Below are 21,678 nucleotides of genomic sequence, written 5' to 3' on the forward strand. Positions count from 1 at the left end.
AGATAAGCACTCAGATCATCTTGAGACCAGATAAATCAGATAAGAATCCCAAGAAGGGTGTGTTCACTCATTCATTTACTGAGAAAATGAATGTGGAAGGCTCCGCACGTGCCAGACTCTGTGCCAGGGCAGGGTGGGCAGTGGTGAATGAGACACCACCCTCGTGGGGCAAGGATCTGGTGTCAGATGCAGAAGACAAGCCACAACTAGAGAGGAGTTATGTGCGTTGTTAAAGGGGGGAAAGAAGGTGCAGGGCCAAGGGCTGATGGGGTAGGAGGAGGTGACAGCGACAGGGTGGGGGCTCTCTGAGGAGGTGCTGTTGAAGCCAAGACCTGACTGATGAGAAGGAGCCGCACAGGAGATGGAGACAGGAAGAGCATCCCAAACAGAGAGAACAGCGTGGCCTGGCTCACTGTGTTGGAGGAAGGGCCGGGAAGCATGGTGGGTGCAGAGAGGGCAGGGGCTGCTCAGACAAGGGCTGAGAGGACTCGACCGGAGCTCCGGGGGGCGATCGCGCCCAAGCTGGGTGGGGCCTCACAGGTGTAGGTGGAGGTGCTGAGGTGGTTCTGCCTTCTTCGGAAGGTGCTGCTGCTTGCATCTAAGGGAGAGAGAGAAGAATGCGTGATACAATATGATTGCATTTCTTTGCCTTCTCCTCCTCCCACCCTCCACATTTCATCTGCTATATTCACCTTTTACAGACCAGGAGGAGGAGGCAAGCAAGGACTGGGCATCCTCCCCTCCCCCTGCAACATGCCTGGTCTTGTCCTGGCTGTGACCCTGATCTTGCTTTGGAAGAACATGAGATCAGTCTCATTTCATGCACAGGATGCATCTGAAGACCTCCTAGAATTGGAAACTTGCATTTTTCAAGACCAGCTCCGTGCAGGCTTAAATGTCAAGTTGGGGGGTGGGAGGTGCAGTCTCGGAAAGTATCAGTCTACAGCCACAATAGCTTAGGGGCATGTTATTAGCGGCATCCATCTCACAGGCCACACCGCCAGCTTTGCCCCCTCACTTCCCCTTCCCCAAGCATCCTTACCTAGCTTTATGGGGATTGGGGGATCTTACAGGTTCTAATAATACCAGCTGAAATGTATTGAGCACATACCTACTACATACCCAGAACTGTTCTAAGCATATTATATGCGTTGACTCCTTCAGTGTTCACTGGAACCATACAAGGTGAGTATTATTATTCCCACTTTACAGATGGGTAGATGGAGGCACAGAGGAAGGGCCTTGCCCAAGGTCACCCAGGCGGGGTTCAAACCTAGAGGTTGTGCTCTTAATTACCACCCTGTATCTCCCTACCCCCCGGCACGGTGTTTTTTTATTCTTTCAGTATTTTTCATCCTCATTGGGAGCACATGGAATCAGAGCTGCTGCTCATTTTTTAGCTGTTTCTTCACATCCAACTATTGTTCTCAAGTCATTCATTCTCAGCACCATTTTGTAGCTCTTGCCCTGCCGCTCCAAGAACTCTCGAGTGACACTGTTATAGGGTATTTTTTAGATATTTATTTATTTTGAGAGAGAATGTGCACACACTTGCGTGTGAGTGGGGGAGGAGGAGCAGGGAGAAAGGAAGAGAGAATCCCAAGCAGGCTCCATGCTATCAGGGCAGAGCCCTAAGCGGGGCTCAAACTCACGAACCGTAAGATCATGAGCTGAACCAAAATCAAGAGTTGGATACTTAACCGCCTGAGCCACCCAGGCGCCCCTGTTATAGGATATTTTTTAAAGATATCAAAGTAGAGACACAGTGAAGGTTGAAATACTAGGGCATTCCTCACCAAAAGCCATCTGCAGAAGATCAGATGGGTAGAAACAACCTTCTGGTGTCTTCCAGACTGAAGACCAACAGGCCTGGTCTTGACTTAGCCTAAGTGGTGCCCCCATGTGGCAATACCCTGAGTAAGTTCCCTCCCCCCTCCAGTCTGTGAATGTGAAATTATGCACATTCTTGACAGATTGTTCTAAATTGGAAGGTATTTATTCAATATCATTTCATATTTTGTGCAAAACGTAAGATGTTATTGGGGCACCTTGGGTGGCTCAGTGGGTTAAAGCGTCTGACTTCATCTCAGGTCATGATCTCACGGTTCTTGACTTCAGGCCCCTTATCTGGTTCTCTCTTGTCAGCTCAGAGCCCACTTTGGATCCTCTGTACCACACCCCCCCTCCCGCCTCTCTCTGCTCCTCCCCCACTCATGTACACGCTCTCATGCTCCCACGCACACTCTCTCTCTCAAAAATAAATAAACTTAAAAAAAAAAAGTGAGTTGTTTTTGAGAGCTTAGGGCTACCACACTGATTCGAGTTTCTATTATTGCAAGTAGTACAAATTGGATTCGCGACAGTTTCATCATGGGTCTGTCCTCTAAGGGAGAGAGAGATGCCAGCCCCTGGAGATTTTGTGACAACCATTGGAACCTCTTCTTTTCCTGTAGGATGGCCAGCCGGAGCAGCGACAAGGATGGGGATTCCGTCCATACAGCCAGTGAAGTCCCTCTGACCCCAAGGACCAACTCCCCAGATCGAAGATGCTCGTCCTCAGACACATCTAAGTCTACCTACAGCCTGACCCGGAGGATTTCAAGTAAGCATCTTTGCTGTGACTGTCTAGGGCTCGTGGCTCAGCAATCCTGTGCTGCTCAGCCTCTGCTCAGAGCCCATGATTCAAATCCAGTTAGCCGGGTCCCCAGGACAAAAGAGGAGAGCTGACGGCATCCCCGCATGGATCCACGTGAGGGAAGGGGTTGTCTCAGCCTCCAGAGTTACCAGGGCAGGGTGGGGACTGTGGCCATGAGAGCTGATGCCCCATTGCAAGGGGGCAGCTGCTACTTGGCCCTCGCTGAAGGAGATGGTGGGCTCCGTATTACCTGACTTTTCCAAAGAGAAACTGGCAATCTGTGTTTCTATATGAAGCTTCCTTTGTTTTAAACTCCAACAAAATGTATCTGTGGGTCAAATTTGGTCTCTAGGCCCCCAGTTTGTCCACTCTGATGTGCAGAGTATGTGTTTGACCAAATGGCATGATGTGGATGGGGAGGAGAAAGGAGGATAAAGCCCAAAGACTCCCAGCCTCCTCTCACCTCCTGAAAGTGTCTCTGCTGTCTCATTCAGCTGCTGCAATTCACTTAACAGAGGGAAAAAGCTTAAAATTCATGAAATAATTCCACTCAGGTGGAAATATTGGTGTCTGATCTTTCCTGGGAGTAAATAGGGAAGAAAAAGGAAGCAGAGAAAAGTTCGAGGGCTTGAAAGAGTGGAAAAGAGGGGATGTGAGGCTTCTCTAGGCCTCAGTCTTTCCGTCTGTAAAATGGGAGGGCTCTTCTTGACCTATGCAGTCCAATGCATGTTGCTGGTGACCATTTAAATGGGAGGTTAAGCCCAACTGAGACATGATGTATGTGTTATGTACCCATGATTTTGAAGACAGTACGTGAAAGAGACTTTAAACTGTCTCACTAAAATGTTTTTATTTTGATTATATGTCAAACAAATTAAAGTTAATTTCACCTGTTTCTTTTTTTTATATAATCTTTTTCTCAATGTTCATTTACTTTTTGAGAGAGAGAGAGAGAGACAGAGTGCGAGAGGGGGAGGGGGAGTAGGCTCCAGGTTCTGAGCTGCCAGCTCACAGCCCAACACGGGGCTCTAACTCACGGACTGTGAGATCATGACCTGAGCCAAAGTCGGACACTTAACCAACTGAGCCACCCAGGTGCCCTTTCACCCAATTCTTTGTACTTTTAAGAGAATTGTGGCTACTGGAAAATTTTATGTTCCCTGTGTGGTTTGTATTTCTGGTCCCCATTGTATTTCTCTTGAATAGCACTGGTCTAGATAGTTCCTGGGTCTCATGCTCAGCTCTGTACACGGATTATTTCCATTTAGCACACAGCTGTCAGAATACCAACCATGCACGAGACACGAGTCTCACAATTTTCACAGGCAAGACCGGTGTTCAAGCAATTAACAAGAATGTCATGAAAGAACAAATGCCGTATGACTGCATGTAGATGGGGAATCTAATGGTCAAACTCCTAGGAACAGAGAGAAAAATGGGGGAGGGACTACTGGGAGGTGATGGTATATGTTTATAGCATAGATTGTAGTGACGGTTTCAGGATGCCTGCCTACCTCCCAACTCACCAAATTGTGTACATTAAATATGCACAGCTTTTTGTATGTCAGTTGTGCCTCAATTAAATAGTTTTTTTTTTTTTTTAATTCCATGTGATTATTGCTAGAATAGAGGGATGAGCAAAGATTCAAATGATGAACTTGGGAGCAATGAACTCTGCTGGTTGATAGGCAGGGAGGAGGCGCCCCACAAGCGGTGAAGTCCAAACATGGTTCTTGCAGAAGTGCATCAGTTACCATTGAGTGAGCTCGTACCCTGTGCACATTCTATGCCGAGCCCTTTCCATGCATTGGCTCTGTGAATCACCACAATCTTTGAAGTAGGTGATATTATTGACTCCGTTTTACAAATGGGGAAACTGAGTCCCAGAAGCTCTGGCTCCAGAGTCCACTCTCTGAAAGTGGAGACAGTATAGGGTACCAGCTAGAGTCAAGACTCTGGGGCCGGACAGCCTGGGCTTGACTCCTGGCTTCTCCTCTTAGTACTTGTGTCCCTTTTGGAGAGTTACTATCTGTCAGATTAGTCATTCCCTAATACCTTGTGGCCATCAGGTGACTTGATATATCAAGGCGTTTAGAACAGTGCCTGGCAGTGATGGAGGTGATAATGCCGTCTTGTTGCCTCTCATAGAATAAATAAGAGGATCTCAAGGTGTGGAGAGCAGATGGGGAAGAGCATTGTGAAACAGAGTGAACAATATAGGAGTCTGGGAAATGTTGCCAATCTCAAGAAGCAGCCCAGGCTTGGCCCCATATGTGGTGGTGCTAATTGTTCTTTTTTGGCGGCTGTTTAGGTCTTGAATCCAGACGACCCAGCTCCCCACTCATTGATATTAAACCCATCGAGTTTGGCGTTCTCAGCGCCAAAAAGGAGCCCATCCAGCCCTCGGTGCTCAGACGGACCTATACCCCAGATGACTACTTCAGAAAGTTCGAGCCCCAGCTCTACTCCCTCGACTCCGACAGTGACGATGTGGACTTTCTGACAGACGAAGAGATCTTGTCCAAGTACCAGCTGGGCATGCTGCACTTCAGCACCCAGTACGACCTGCTGCACAACCATCTGACGGTGAGGGTGATCGAGGCCAGGGACCTGCCGCCCCCCATCTCCCACGACGGCTCGCGCCAGGACATGGCCCACTCCAACCCCTATGTCAAGATCTGTCTCCTGCCAGACCAGAAGAACTCTAAGCAGACGGGGGTCAAACGCAAGACCCAGAAGCCCGTGTTTGAGGAGCGTTACACCTTCGAGATCCCCTTCCTGGAAGCGCAGAGGAGGACCCTGCTGCTAACTGTGGTGGATTTTGATAAGTTCTCCCGCCACTGTGTCATTGGGAAGGTCTCCGTGCCTTTGTGCGAGGTTGACCTGGTGAAAGGCGGGCACTGGTGGAAGGCGCTGATCCCCAGTTCTCAGGTAAGGGGGTGACTTTGTGCTGTTTCTTGGCTGGGGACTTTAAAAAAGAAAAAAAAAAGATGATTTTTTTTTTTTTTAATTTTTTTTATTTAAAGTGTCTTTGCATTTTGAAACCTTCTTATTTGGTGGACATAGTTTTGGACTTACAAGAAGGTGCAAATGCAACACAGATTCCTTCTGTTCTCTTTATCCAGCAACCCCAGTGATAAATCTTACACAACCAGAGTGCGTTAGCGATACCAGGAAATTGACGTTGTCAACTAAACTACGGACCTTATTCAATTTTCACGCATTTTTACATGCACCACTGCGTGTGTGTGTGTGTGTGTGTGTGTGTGTTCTATGAAATTTTATCACATGTATAGGTTCATGTAACCACTACCACCCTGGGAGCTTTTTTGTCATCAATGCTGAGGTATTTAATAAGGACAATGATTATCCAGGGTATGAAGCGATCAGTCATTTTGACTTTCAGAAATTGATTTGGGAAAAATAAAATGAAGGCCGAAGAACGGGTGATATATGGATATTTTTCAGGCAAATTGTGAGATTGGCTTCTTTCCTCCACCAGCCCACAGACATGTAATTGGCTGCTTGGGAAACCACCCACGGACCAGGCTCTGTCCCCAGTGGGCTGATAGAGTCCCTCCCTTGGGCATTCTGTGGACTGGAGGACAACAGCGCACGTACTGTGGGTGGAAGGATGAGGTAGAAGTCCGAGGGAAGGAAAAGACCCAGCCGTTTGGAGGCCAGTCTGGTCCATTCATGCTGAGGGTGACAATTCTGTGTAATGCAGGCGGAATTATTTTGTGTCAGACACACCAAGGTGTTTTTCAGAGCTGAACCGTACTGGCCAGGGATTTGATGATCCAGCCTCACATTTGGGGTATGGGTTTTAAACTTGGGGACTGGAGGGGTTGCTCTAATGTGTATGTGTGTGTGTGTGTGTGTGTGTGTGTGTGTGTGTGGTGTGTGTGTGTCCATCCATCGGTCCGTACAAAGAGAGATTTATCCTTCTCTTAGTTTGTATTTCCCCAGAAGAAGAAAATCCCAAGGCAAAGGAAGTCATTTTTTAGGGAGGTGACACCAGAGGAAATACCAGGAGGCAGTGGGAAGGTCACATAAAGTCTGCATTATCAGGCCCCCACCCCTGTGGGTGACTGGAGCTGTAAAACTGGAAGCCAGCATTAGACACATCCTAAGAGTCTTTCCACCTGAGGGGTGGTGCAGCCGGAGGGGTTATACACTGACTCCTATCAGCCATTGAATGAGGGCAGTTGGGGGATGGGAACTTTCTTCCCCTGGCATTCCTGGCCTGTTCCTGGCAATAAAGAGACCTTTGACATCCACAGGTGCAAAAAAAAACACAAAAAAACAAAAAAAAAACAAAACCCAAAAAACAAAACTCTAGAGCTGGCAGCTGGATGCAAGTGTGTGTGCACTGAGGTGATCAGGACCAGGAGGTGGTGGTCAAGGTGTTAGCAGTGCTTGCTCTGATCCCGTATCCTCCTCCCATCACACGATCAGGATATATTGGATGCTTTCCGTGTATCCTCCTCAATATGTGATATCATTGGGTTTTCAACCATTGAGAAATTAGGGAAACCATTGAAAGAGGGAGACCCACTGGACAAAATAAACTCTGTGGCCAGCCTGATTCTGCACATCTATGGAACACCCTAGACATACAGAGAATGTGGACATCCACACACCTTGCCTCCGAATCTCCTGAAATCTGAGGCCAAGGCCAGGACGCGGGTGCAGGCAGTTAATTTAGGAGGTGATCCCAGGAAGCAGGAGTGAGGGCTGAGGAGACCCAGGGAAGGAGGGCACCTCTGGAGTGAGTGGTGACTCTTCAGGCTGCCGTCTGGCCCCTGCACACTGGTCAGGTGGGCTCCCATAGCCTCACGCAGGGGCGGGGACAGAAAAGAGAAAGAGACCACGTGTGCTGCTGATAATGTGCCCAAGTGGCGCTTTGAGACCGTCTGTAGCTGGCACCGGAGGCAGTGTCTGCTGCATCCCTCTGCTGCCATGGCAGCCCCCTCCCCCTCCCCCGAGGTACTCCTTCTCCCCCTCCCCTGCTTTTACTTTTCCCCACGACACTTACCATCATCTTGCAGACCATATATTCTATGGTCTACCTCCCGCACTAGTATGTAAACCCCATGAGAACAGATTTTTGTCTCTTTCGTTCACTTCTCTGTGCCCTGGACCTACAACAGTGCCTGGCATTTGTTGAATGAATGAAGGATGGAAGGAAGGAAGGTTTCCCCCAAGTGAATTTCTTTCTCCCACCTGCCACCCTCCCCTCCTCTCCTCCGCCACCTTCCTTCTCCCTCAAAGAAAGTCTCGTGGAAACTGACAGAGAGAAGAGCAGACTCCCATCCCCCAACTCAAGGCAGCTCTGGACTTCACACTCTGGGGGTCTCTGGCTGGCTCAGTTGCAGTTTACCTCCGTGAGTAGACAGGCCAGTTGTCTGAGGTTGGGTTCCCTGGAAGCAGAGCTTGAGATAAGGATTTGGCTGTGGATTAGTTTGTAGGGCCGCTGTGACAAAACGTCACACATTAGAGGCTTAAAATGACAGAAATTTACTGTCTCACAGTCTGGATGTAAGAAGTCCGTGATCAAGGCCACGCTCCCTCTGAAACCTGTGGGGGAGAATCCTTCCTTGTCTCTTTCTGGCTTCTGGTGGTCACTCCAGTCTCTGCCTCCGTCATCACATGACCTTCTCTCTGTGTGTGTCTGTGTCTTCTCTTTTCATATAAGGACACCGGGGGCCCACCCTACTCCATTATGTTCCCATTTTAAATAATTACATCTGCAACAACCCTGTTTCCAAATAAGGTCACATTCTGAGGTAGTGGGGGGTTTAGATGATAACATATATTCTGGAGAGGGGGAGTGTCATTTAGCCCAAACCCGAATGTAGGAGAAAACCCTGCAGGGGAGGGAAGGGAGCAGTCTAGGGAAAGGGTGAGAGCCCAGCGAAGATATGGTGTTAACAAGGCCTGGCCTCAGCTGATCTGTGGCGGGGAGGGGACTCTGGATCGTGGGTTGGCATTGCAGTGCCTTCCTCCCTCAGGCCAGGAGCCAGCCTTTTGTACTCCCGTATCTGCCAGACGTCGGTTGGGACAAGCCTGGGAAATCTGATCTGCAGCTGGGCAGCCACAGGCCTGCTTAAAGCTTCTCTCCTGCAGAACAGTTGTTCTGAGCCAGGGACAGCTTTGCTCTCGGGACACTGGGCAGCCCTGGGAACCATTTTGGGTTTGGCAGGTGGAGATCAGGGGTGCTGTAAACATGTGCAGGACACAGGACAGCCCCCACAATGAAGAATGGTCTGGCCCAAAATGTGTGCAGTGTCAGCGTGAGAAAGCCCACTATGGAAGAAGGGGAGAATGGAGGTTCAAGGACCACAGCAGGGTCTGCCATGCAGGCAGGGTGAGGGCAGGGCTGGTCCCCGCAGGGTGGGGAGCATTTTTCCAGGGGAAACAGTTGTTGGGAAGCAGGGAGACACAGGGTCAGAGGGTGTTAGGAGCAGATATCCAGGTAACTCTGTTGTTTTTCATTCCATATGTAGAAAAGGAGAAACTGGTTCTGAACAAAAATCCACATTGAGCAAAGTAGGCCTGTGTCGGAGACAGAAAACAAAATCCTCACGCAGTGTTGCTGAGGCCATTGGATGTCAATGCTGATTTTCATTGCAGGCCAACATCTACCTTCACCAAAGCATCTGTTGGCCAGTTGAATGGGCGGGGAAGATGGGGTTGTGCAATAAGGTGAAGGCAGAACTCTCCAGTCTTGTTCCTGGCCTGCCTCTATGGCGTAGGATCTCAGTGTCTACTTCTACATTCTGTGCCTTGGAGAACCCATGGGAGCGGGTGACTGGTCGGGCCAGCGTGTAGGCATTCTCTGGCTCACAGCGGAATGTCCCAGCTGTTTTGTGGCTTTGAACATTGTGTCTTTGATCTCGACATTCAGGAAGCTAGTAGCTAATGGAGCTACTGTAAATTTGGGGGGCTTGTTGATAAGGCTTGGCTAGGAGATCATGAAAATGGGGACAGAGAAATAAGAAGCATATGGGGTGATCACATAAGTGTGAAGTCACTCTTGCTGCTAAGAGAAATTCTGCTCTAAGTGGTCCACAGTGAATCGACACTTTGGCCGTTAAAGGTGAAATCCGTGTAAACCTTTCTTTTAAAAAATTATTAGTCATTATGACAAAACACACATCCATTTTTTTTCTATTCACATAATAATCACTTAATTTATCTTTTATTTTTTAAATTTTATTTATTGATTGATTGATTTATTTATTTTCAATATATGAAGTTTATTGTCAAATTGGTTTCCATACAACACCCAGTGCTCATCCCAAAAGGTGCCCTCCTCAATACCCATCACCCACCCTCCCCTCCCTCCCACCCCCCATCAACCCTCAGTTTGTTCTCAGTTTTTATTTTTTTTATTTTTTATTTTTTTTATTTTTTTTTTCAACGTTTATTTATTTTTGGGACAGAGAGAGACAGAGCATGAATGGGGGAGGGGCAGAGAGAGAGGGAGACACAGAATCGGAAACAGGCTCCAGGCTCTGAGCCATCAGCCCAGAGCCCGACGCGGGGCTCGAACTCCCGGACCGCGAGATCGTGACCTGGCTGAAGTCAGACGCTTAACCGACTGCGCCACCCAGGCGCCCCTGTTCTCAGTTTTTAAGAGTCTCTTATGCTTTGGCTCTCTCCCACTCTAACCTCTTTTTTTTTTCCTTCCCCTCCCCCATGGGTTTCTGTTAAGTTTCTCAGGATCCACATAAGAGTGAAAACATATGGTATCTGTCTTTCTCTGTATGGCTTATTTCACTTAGCATAACACTCTCCAGTTCCATCCACGTTGCTACAAAGGGCCATATTTCATTCTTTCTCATTGCCACGTAGTACTCCATTGTGTATATAAACCACAATTTCTTTATCCATTCATCAGTAGATGGACATTTAGGCTCTTTCCGTAGTTTGGCTGTGTTGAAAGTGCTGCTATAAACATTGGGGTACAAGTGCCCCTATGCATCAGCACTCCTGTATCCCTTGGGTAAATTCCTAGCAGTGCTATTGCTGGGTCATGGGGTAGGTCTATTTTTAATTTTTTGAGGAACCTCCACACTGTTTTCCAGAGTGGCTGCACCAATTTGCATTCCCACCAACAGTGCAAGAGGGTTTCCGTTTCTCCACATCCTCGCCAGCATCTATAGTCTCCCGATTTGTTCATTTTGGCCACTCTGACTGGCGTGAGGTGATATCTCAGTAACACACATCCATTTTTAAGTGTACATTTCAGTCATATTAAGTACATTCATGATACAACCATCGCCACCATCTGTCTCCAGAACTCTTTCCATCTTGCCAAACTGAAATTTTACACCCATTAAACAACAGCTCCCCAGGCCCCGTAGCCCCCAGCACCTGGCCATCACCATTCCTTGTGTCTCTATGAATCTGACTACTCTAGGTACCATGTAAGTGGAATCACGCAGTGTTTGTCTTTTCATGACCAGCTTATTTCACTCAGCACAGTGTCCTCGAGGTTCATCTGTGTTGTAGCAGGTGTCCGAATGCCCTTCCTTTCGAAGGCTGAGTAATATCCCTTACTTTTTTTGTTTTTTAATTTTTTTAAAAGTGTATTTATTTTTGAGAGGAGAGAGAGAGAGAGAGAGAGACAGAGCGCGAGTGGGGGAGGGGGCAGAGAGAGAGAGAAAGAGAGGGAGATACAGAATCCGAAGCAGGCTTCAGGCTCTGAGCTGTCAGCACAGAGCCTGACCAGGGCTCGAACCCACGAACTGCAAGATCATGACCTGAGCCGAAGTCGGATGCTTAACCGACTGAGCCACTCAGGCGCCCCTGGATAATATCCCTTTATATGTATATACCCCATTTTGTTTGTCCATTCATTCATCTGTCAGTGGACATTTGGGTTGTTTCCATCCTTTTGGTTATTGAGATATATGTTACAGTATATATTGTGATATTTTATAATATATTATGTGATATATATTATTATAATTTAAATATATAATGCTCTAATGTATGATAATATTGTGAATAATTTTGCTACAAACATGGGTGTATACATATTTCTTCAGGCCTTTTTGAAGCCAGAAAAATATCCAAGGATAAAGGCAGCTTATCTTCTCTTAAGATCACGTGGCTTTGGGAAGGGTGGGCAAGGTGGTGGGAGAGGAGGTGCCCCATGGACATAGCAGAAACTCGCAAAGTGTTAGGAAGGACCAGAGTTCCTGGGGTGCCTGGGCGGCTCAGTCGGTGGAGCATCTGACTCTTGAGTTCGGCTCAGGTCATGATCCCAGGGTGGTGGGATTGAGCCCCACATCAGGGTCCACGCTGAGCATGGAGCCTGCTTAAGATTCTCTCTCTCTCTCTCTCTCTCTCTCTCTCTCTCTCTCTCTCTCTAAGGAAAATAAATAAAATAAATACAGGGACCAGAGTTCTTACTCCAGCTTGTGGCTGGAATCCTGTAACGCGTGGGTCGTGCTTTGGTTGTGCCCAAGTGGAGACACAGCACCTACGACCTTCCATCCCTTACAGCACGTCTGTATGGAGCTAAACTCTTCTCAGGAGAAAGTACTTTTTGGAAGTGAAAGTCCCTCGAACTGGGGGGAGATTATAATTATTTTGACCCAGTAAATACACAACACAAATATTGTACCTATATAAATTATTCATGTATTTAGTTCATATACATTTGTCAGGTGCTGATCAGGTTCTAGGGGTTGGGATTTCTCTTTCTTTCTTTCTTTCTTTCCTTCTTTCTTTCTTTCTGTTTGTTTTAAGCTTGTTTATTTTGAGAGAGAGCGAGTTGAGCACAAGTTGGGGAGAGTCAGAGAGAAGGAGAGACTTGGGATTTTTCCCAAGCAGGCTCTGTACCATCAGTGTGGTAGGGGCTGGGATTTCTTTTCTTTTTTCTTTTTTTTTTTTTTTTTTAACATTTCAACGTTTATTTATTTTTGGGACAGAGAGAGACAGAGCATGAACGGGGGAGGGGCAGAGAGAGAGGGAGACACAGAATTGGAAACAGGCTCCAGGCTCTGAACCATCAGCCCAGAGCCCGACGCGGGGCTCGAACTCACGGCCTGCGAGATCGTGACCTGGCTGAAGTCGGACGCTTAACCGACTGCGCCACCCAGGCGCCCCAGGGGCTGGGATTTCTAATGTAGCTATAAGTCAGTGTCTCCTGTGAGCCCAGCAGTGCTCTAAATGATTTATATGTGCTAACTCATTTATCCTAACAGGGGCCCATTTTACAAAGGAGAAAACTGGGCAGAGAGAAGTTAAGTAATTTGTCTGTGCAACTAATTTAGACCGAGGCTAAATTAGACTGTAGGACTGAGGCTGTTTGACTTGAAAAGTGAAGTGCCATAACCACAGCGTTATACTGGTTCTCCACAGCAAGCCAAACCAAGTCCCTGCCCTCGTGGAGTTGACATTCCAGTGGAGGGAGGTGTGTAGCAAATAAGTGAGTTAGCAAATAATGCCATGTTTCACTGTCTATGCCAAGAGAGAAAACAAGGTAGGCTATGGAGCTGGAGAGGGAGGGCTGGGTGGTGAGGGTGGGGAAGCTACTTTAAATGGGTGAGCTAGATGGAGTGAGGGGGTCAGCCTGGAGGATGTCTGGGGGAAGAGCATTCAAACAGCGAGTTGAGGAAGTGCAAAGGCCCTGAGGCTGGTTTGGCACGTTGATGACTGGAGTAGAGTAAGTGAGAGGGAGAGCATGAGAGATGAGGTTGAATTGGTATAAAAGGTCACTTCACATCAGTCTTAGAGCTAAAAGTATAGGTAAAGGCTTGAATTCTATTCCTAAATGTGATGGCAAGCCCTGGAGAGTTTTGAGAAGGAGAGGGGACTTGGTCAGGCTGCCCTGGAGAAAAATCACTGGGAGACAAGATACTTATATCCAAAATATAAAAAGAACTCCAATGACTCAAAAAAAAAATTCCAATTTTAAAATGGGCAACAGTTTTGAACAGACGCTCCACCAAAAAAGATACATACAGATGGTCTATAGGTACATGGAAGGGTGCTTGACATCATGAATCATCAGAGACCTGCATGGCGAAATACCACTGCACACCTACTAAAAGCTACACACACTGACAACACCAAATGTTGGTAAGGATGTGGAGCAACCAGAACTCTCAGACAGTGGGAGTGTATAAGGTGGTGTAACCCCTTAGGAAGAAGTTGTGGTAGTTTTTTGTGAAACTAAACATTTATCTGCCCCTATGATCTCGCTGTGACACTCCTAGGTATTTATCTAAGAGAGATGACGATGTTATGTCTGCACAAAAAATTGCACACACATAGTCTCAGCAGCTTTACGTGTCACAGGCCCCAGACTGGACACGGCCAGGTGTCCCATCAACAGGATGAAGGATAACAAACTATAGAATATTCATATAATGCAACATTATTCAGCAATAAGAAGGAACAAAGTACCAATACGCACAACAGCATAGAGGAGTGTCACAAACAGTATGACAAGGAGAGCATTATTCTGAACAACATCACGCTAAGTAGAAGCCAGACCCAGGAGAGCACGTCTACATGACTGGTTTGAGAACCAACAAAACTAATCTGTGGTGAAAAGTCAGAACACTGGTTATGGGAAGTTAGCAGTAGGGGCGGGGATCGAACGGAAGGGAGCAAGAGGGACATTTCTGGACTAATAGTGAGGTTCTGCATCCCGATGGGACTTTGATGCCCAGGTGTGTGCATTTGTCCAACTCACATGGTACACTTGAGGTTCAGGCATCTGGTTGTACATAAGTGTCATTTGTACACACACACACACACACACACACACACGAACCCAAAGAGCCGTAAACACACAATGAACGCTGGCTACTGACCTGCCTCCTGAAGTGTTTCAGGGAGAAGCGTACCAATGTCTGTAACTTATTTTAAAATGCCTTCCAGGGGCGCCTGGTTGGCGCAGTCGGTTAAGCGTCCGACTTCAGCCAGGTCACGATCTCGCGGTCCGTGAGTTCGAGCCCCGCGTCGGGCTCTGGGCTGATGGCTCAGAGCCTGGAGCCTGTTTCCGATTCTGTGTCTCCCTCTCTCTCTGCCCCTCCCCCGTTCATGCTCTGTCTCTCTCTGTCTCAAAAATAAATAAACGTTAAAATAAATAAATAAATAAAATGCCTTCCAGGGGCGCCTGGGTGGCTCAGTTGGTTAGGCGGCCGACTTCGGCTCAGGTCATGATCTCGCGGTCCGGGAGTTCGAGCCCTGCGTCGGGCTCTGTGCTGACAGCTCAGAGCCTGGAGCCTGTTTTGGATTCTGTTTCTCCCTCTCTCTGACCCTCCCCCATTCATGCTCTGTCTCTCTCTGTCTCAAAAATAAATAAATGTTAAAAAAAAAAAATTAAAAAAAATAAAAAGCCTTCCAAAAAGATCGTTAGGTACGCAATAAGGCAAGTCTAGCCTATCTCTAAATTATTAATGTAGAATTATTAATATTAATAGCTGCATTGCAGAAGTGAGGTGATGAGTATAAAGGAGGTGAATGTATAGGTCTTTCAGCTCTTCTGTATGTAACCGTCTTTATAGTAAAGCGTTGGGATGCAAAGAGAGAAGAAAGCAGAGGCACACTTAGGAGTCATTTGCTACGTACAGTCTTGTAGATAGGAGGTGATGGCCCCAACCTGTGTGTGAGGTGCAGGGGCACGAGGGGCCAGCTGGAGAGACAACTTAAAGGCACAATCTTTGGGGCACCTGGGTGGCTCAGTCAGTTGGGCGTCTGACTTGAGCTCAGGTCATGATCTCACCGTCTGTGGGTTCAAGCCCCACGTCGGGCTCTGTGCTGACAGCTTGGAGGCTGGAGCCTGCTTCAGGTTCTGTGTCTCCCTCTCTCTCTGCTGCTCTTCTGCTCACACTCTGTGTCTCTCAAAAATAAACATTTAAAAACATTAAAAAATAAAGGCACGATCTTTATTGTCCAGGACCAACCCTTATACGTTCAACTCTGGCTTCGGGGCGCTGTAGACGAGACTGTCTGACAGAGTGGGAATTTTGCCACCATGCTGGCTCTGCCCTTATTTTCGCAAGCAGTGGCGGCTCCCGGACTTCAGCCTCACCGATTCCAAGGTCCTGAGTCTTGGATGAATCGCAGTTGGGCGAATGTGCTAGGAGATTCTAAATGCGGTCTCCTGCTGAGCAGCGCTGGGTGGCTGGGGGCAGGTGGAAAGGGCCAGCTGTCCAAGCCGGGCATACGGGTCTAAAGCATGGCTCACTGGTTGGCTCTTGTGATGGTTGAAGGAGCCGGGTGGCCCACACAGACTGCCATTAGGGTTATGTTTTATGGAGCCATTTGGGAAGGAGCAGACTCAGGTTAGAGTGCTCTTCAAAGTTATTGGGGCATAATTCTGAGTCGTGTAGGGGTGTAGCATCTTTTATTACAAAGCCAGATTTCCTACTGAGGAGAAGTGTTTGATTTGCGCTCAGAAGAAGAAAATGTGTTTAGTCAAAAGTGATATTTGCACACTGGGATGCTGGATATTTATGTTTCTGAAAATTGCTTTAGCCTGAGATTTACTCTGACCAAAGGAACGCCTTTTAGATCTTCGTTGCCTAGTATTCAGGGTCTCGTGGCTTAGGAAGTGAAGTCTGTGCATATTGCCTTTGCCAGATAAGATTCAGAGACCCACATTTAGCAATAAATGTATTCTGGGTACTCCTGCATCCCAGCCCCCTGGGCTGGGTGCAATACTTACATTACCCTACCCGGTGGATAGTAATGGGACCTGCATTTCATAGATGAGGAGCCTGAGGCTCAGAGAGTTCGAGGAACTTACCTATGGTTGCACAGCTGGAATGGGGAATTGAACCTGAGACTAACTCTAAGCCCACACCCATGACCGCATGATATAATCTATTTAGGAGACAGCCCTGGCCGATGACTTTGTAAACTGACCTACCCCCATGTAACTCGAGTATGTGATAAGACTGTATCTCTCATAAGTATAACTGTATTTTTTTTTTAGTTTTTTTTTTTTTCAACGTTTATTTATTTTGGGGACAGAGACAGAGCATGAATGGGGGAGGGGCAGAGAGAGAGGGAGTCACAGAATCGGAAACAGGCTCCAGGCTCTGAGCCATCAGCCCAGAGCCCGACGCGGGGCTCGAACTCACGGACCGTGAGATCGTGACCTGGCTGAAGTCGGACGCTTAACCGACTGCGCCACCCAGGCGCCCCTGTATTTTTATATGAATATGTACCTTGCTTCCTTCTACCTTTGGAGTTATCCCCTTAGAAGGAATTCTACGTTTGCTTGGAGCCTGTTTAGGAAAGGCTTTAGAGACCAGGGGGCATGCTCATGGCTTTCCTCGGGAGCACCAAACTGATTGGATTTTTGAAAATGTGCATAGAACAGTCTGATTTGGTGACCAAGATAGGTGTCGTTGTGGGAACTGCCTTTCTTTAAATTGAGGAATAGAAAAAAAAAAAAATCACGTGACTCTGAGGTAAAGAGATTTACTTTCTTGGATGGCCCTCAAAACGTCTGTTTTCATCAGGAATCTTCGTTAAAACTGAGAGAACCAGAGCAGCTGGATGGTTCAGTTGGTTAAGCGTCCAACTCTTTTTTTTTTTTTTTTTTAAATGTGTATTTATTTTTGAGAGACAGAGCACGAGTCAGGGAGGGGCAGAGAGAGAGGGAGACAGAATCCAAAGCAGGCTCCAGGCTCTGGGCTGTCAGCATAGAGCCGGATGAGGGGCTCGAACTCATGAACCGTGAGATCATGAACTCAGGTGAAGTCAGATGCTTAACCAACTGAGCCACCCAGGTGCCCCCCACCTTTTTTTTTTTTTTTTTAATAAGCATCCAGCTCTTGATTTTGGCTCAGGTCATGTAGTCTTTGTTCATGAGATCGAGTCCCACGTAAGGCTCTGCACTGACAGTGCGGACCCTACTTAGTACTCTGACTCTCTCTCAATCTCTCTCTCTCTCTCTCTCCCCGCTCCCCCTGTCCCCCTCTCAAAATGAATAAATAAACATTAAAAGAAAAAAAAGCTTACAGAACCCATCTCAAACTAGCTTTGGGCAGAGAGGAAGGTCTGTGGTAGTGTGGGCTCCCGGCACCCCTGGGTCTAGGAGGTAGGTTGTGCGCTGAGAATCTTTCTCAGCCGGAATGTTCCTCACCTGTGCCTTCCTCCATTACCTTTCTCCCAGGAAGATCTTTCCTGTGCAGAAGCAAAAGCAGCCACAAGATGCCCCAGGCTAAGCTCCCACCAGCCAGGTCACACACATGGGAGGAGACATCCTGTCTTCTAAAAGTTCCAGAAGTCCCAGGGAGGATTCTCAGGGGCCTGTCCTTCCCTGAGTCCTGCCCCTGTCCACCTGGTAGAAGAAGGCTTGTCACCACATCCACATTCCAGCCTGTCACTGCCACTCAGCGGCCTCACAGTGGGAGGGAGCGTGGTTTAGGAGAAGGAAGAGTGAATGTCTCTTCTTTAGCTGCCACCGTTCCAGTTCTTTCTTTGGTATTGTTGCCGTTTCCCTGGCTAACACACCAAAGAACCTTGGCAGTCAGGGGTTTAAGACCTGGCCCTGGTAGCAGGCAGATGTCACCTCTTGGAAGTTCCCAGAGTGGAGGGGGGCTGCCCTGGCCCTGGGAGTGTAGCCTTTGGCCTTTTGCTGTTGGGCTACCTTCACTGGAGGACCAGCTCTCAAAGATGGGTCCTGATCAGATGGCCCAATCCCACTGCCTTCTATGGGGCTCACTGGCCATGGGAAAGTCATCTGTGACCTGGCCTGGGCTTTCCTAGAAGCAGACCCCGAGACCAAGATTTGAGTGCAAGTATTTTATTTGGGGGTGCTGCTGAGAAAAACCAGAAGGGAAGTAGGGGAGTGAGACCTGTACAGGACATGTTATCAGGCAGGTTACCACCATGGGGTGCAATTTTCCCAGGCACTCGGTGCAGGGGCGAGGGTGCCAGGGCGTCTATTCACCAGCTCCCTAAGGCAGTCATAAGTTGAGGGCTGCTTCAGGAACCCTTAATTCCCTGGGTTCCTCCAGCCTGCTTTGTGGACATGAAGAGAGAGGCCTGCGGTGGCCAGCGAGACTCCTGGCTGGAAAGATACAGCACTGGCAGCAGGGAGCTCGGCGGTCTGGGAGCTGGGGTGACACCTTCTGCGTCCCCACACTTACTCTTGCCACCTCGAGGGCCCCGAATGCAGGATCTTCCCTGCTCTCCCTTTCTCTGCTTGCCGCTTCTCTCCATTTCTCCTTTCCTCTCGTCAGGATGGTGACAAACAGACGAGCAAGACCCCTGGCTAACCAGACACCCCTAGAGAAGAAGGCACCAGTGTCCCCTTCCTGTAGGGGCATGAGTCACTTTGCACATGACTTGCTTGGCAGCCATCTCTCTCGGCTTTGGGGTGGATGGGCAGGGACAGCCCTCAGCTTTCCCCACTCAGCCAGTGTCAACTTTTTTGCTTACAGAGGCAGGGAATGGGGGTGGGCTTGAGTCCTGCGAGCAGTACTCCTCTGCCTCTTGAAGATCCCAGAGGGAGGTGCTGGGACCCACTGTTGCTGGCTCCTTAGTCCCTGTGTCTTGTCCCCAGCTTTGGGCCCAGGAGGCCAAAGGAAAGGTTCCCTTCTGCATCCTGTCAATGTATGGCTAAAGGCTTGGCCAGACTTTCCATAATATCAGCGTCTCCTATTACTTATTCTTGGTATTTGGGGCACATAGAAAGAACTTGGTAGATGTTTTTTGAACTGAATAAATATTGTTGTGTAAAGAGCATTAGCTTTAGAGTTAGACTGACCTGGTCAATGTCCCGGCTTCACCATTTACCAGCTGCATGAACGTGAGTCCAACTCCTCACCTGTAAATGAGGGATAATAATGCAGTGCTTACGGCATAGGGGACTTGGAGCAGATAATACATACAGAGAGCTGACTGTGACATAGTACTCACTGTATGACAGGCATGGTGCTAAGCGTTTCTGTTGTATTAACTATTGTTATCATCCCATTTTATAGATGGGGAAAACTGAGGCATGCATTAAGTAACATGCCCAAGTCCACAGAACTGGGATTTGCACCCAGGCTGTCCAGCTCCAGAGGCTGTGCTGTTAGCCACTCTACTCCACTACATTACATCTTGATAAACCAAGATCAGGCAGGCAAAGCACCTGGCATATAATATACACTGAGTAAGTATTGACTGGGAGCTCGTGCACTGGGAAGGAGGAGGGAGGAAGCCAAAAAGAAAGAAGAGGTTGGGAAGCAAGTAAGATCCAGGCCATGAGGAATTGGCCATAGGGTCCAGTTTGTGTTTCAGCATATACTTTGGTCTTACCATGTGTCAGGCAGACAGAGATCAAAAGAATTTAGGACATCTTTTGAAAGGAAAAATAGTTGACGATTTGAGGTATCCAGAGTTGTGTAGCTTGGGCCAAGTTCCTGGAAACTGCCTGGAGTGATACACGGCCCCGGCCTCTCCCGACTGCATATTGTATTTTGAGATCACTCACCACCTGATACCATAACCGGCGAGGCCCTCGACAAGGCAAATGTCAGGTTTTTAATGAGCATCCCTCTTTAAGCTGCTGTCAGCCTTGACCCTCTCAGTCGGATCCTGGCCTCTGTGTGTGTTAAAAGGGTTTCCCGCCCAGGTTTTGGTGAACAGCAGTGTTTTGGCAACACTGTGCAGCCAGGGCCGGCCCGAGCAGAGCCTTAGAAGGGAACATTAACTAGAAGTTTCTTTTCATGTAGTCCTTCCTGTTTTTCTCCTCCTAGAAAAGAAGTAGAGTTTGCATTTCCGATCTCAACATGAGTTTCTGATTCCTAGTTATAATGTGAATTAGAAGGGGAACCAGTAATGACTTGCACCAAGCCTGTTTTCTAGATGAGAAGACTGTAGCACAGAGTGGTTGAGTGACTTGTCCAAGGTCACACAGCTTTCAGTGACAGCTTTCAGAGACTAGTCAGTTGCCTGACTTTTAGGTGGGGGTGCTGTCCCACACTCCTTCACCCCACAAGGGAAGGGGTCTGTGGTGACTAAGAGCATAGGCCCTAGAATATACAGACCTGGGTTCAAGTCCTGGTTTTTATATCCTCTAGAGGTGTGGTCGTGGGAGAGTTATCTTATCATGTCTAAGCCTCAGTTTCTTTGTCTATAAAATGGGGATGATATGGTGTGCTGGAGCTAGCTTGCGCTGGTTCACAGAGCTCATTTTAAATTGTCAGGAATTTCAGAAGCCAAAGGACTTCACATTGAGGTCAGCCCTTGTGTATGAAATTGACAAATACTGCAAATCAGAGCCTTTTCCCCTCCTGGAGGGTTAAATATCCACATACCGCTGATCACAGTGGTACTTACTTCAGGGTGTGTTTGTGGGCCACAAGAGGGCCCCTTGAGGCTCAAAGCACAGGGCACAATGTATGTATACAGTGGTGCCATATAAAGAGTACAGCCCAGCCATCCCACAGATCCTCAGGCCAGAGTCAGCCCAGCCACTGGCAGTGAGGTGACCTGGGGCAGTTACTGATTGTCCTGAAAATAATGGTGATCTCTGACTCTTCCTGAGTCTTCCCATTGACCAGGGATTATATCGTTTTAGGGCTTTCCATATAAATTTGAAAATCACCCAGGAACTATCATTATCCCTATTTTTCATGAAAAAAAAAAAAAATGAGGCACAGGGGTGCCTGGCTGGCTCAGCTGGTGGAGCATGGGACTCTTGATGTCAGGGTTGTGAGTTTGAGCCCCATGTTGGGGGCAGACATTACTTAAAAAAATCTTAAAAATAGGTAAATAAAGAAAATAATGTTAAAAAATTAAAAAACTAAGGCACAGAAAGTCTGAAATAACTTACCCAAGGCCATGCAGTTAGTGAATGGAGGAGTCTGCATTCGAAGTCTGGCATCTGCTCTTGGCCTCCACCCTCTCTCTCTCTCTGAAGGTCAGCTTCCTTCTATTTTCTATGGAAAATGGCAGGAAAAGCAAATGCGACCTCAAGAGTTGCAGTGAGGGTGGCATCTGATAATGCCTATGGCGTTCGCACGGGCCCAGCCCATCGCAAGGCTTCTGTTGATGTGCACTCACTG

At 47.9% G+C, this 21,678-nt stretch overlaps 1 protein-coding gene across 1 annotated transcript in view; it reads left to right on the plus strand.

Annotated features, from left to right (window-relative positions):
- Positions 1-21,678, plus strand: part of SYT17 (synaptotagmin 17) — an 83,547-nt gene that overhangs the window by 9,837 nt on the left and 52,032 nt on the right. Inside the window, exons 4-5 of the mRNA XM_043560428.1 lie at positions 2,454-2,602; positions 4,947-5,566. Of these exons, the coding sequence (XP_043416363.1) occupies positions 2,454-2,602; positions 4,947-5,566 (769 nt within the window). The remainder of the gene's footprint in view (positions 1-2,453; positions 2,603-4,946; positions 5,567-21,678) is intronic.

The sequence above is a fragment of the Prionailurus bengalensis genome, chromosome E3 (genome assembly GCF_016509475.1).
Source record: "Prionailurus bengalensis isolate Pbe53 chromosome E3, Fcat_Pben_1.1_paternal_pri, whole genome shotgun sequence".
NCBI classification, from domain to species: Eukaryota; Metazoa; Chordata; class Mammalia; order Carnivora; family Felidae; genus Prionailurus; species Prionailurus bengalensis.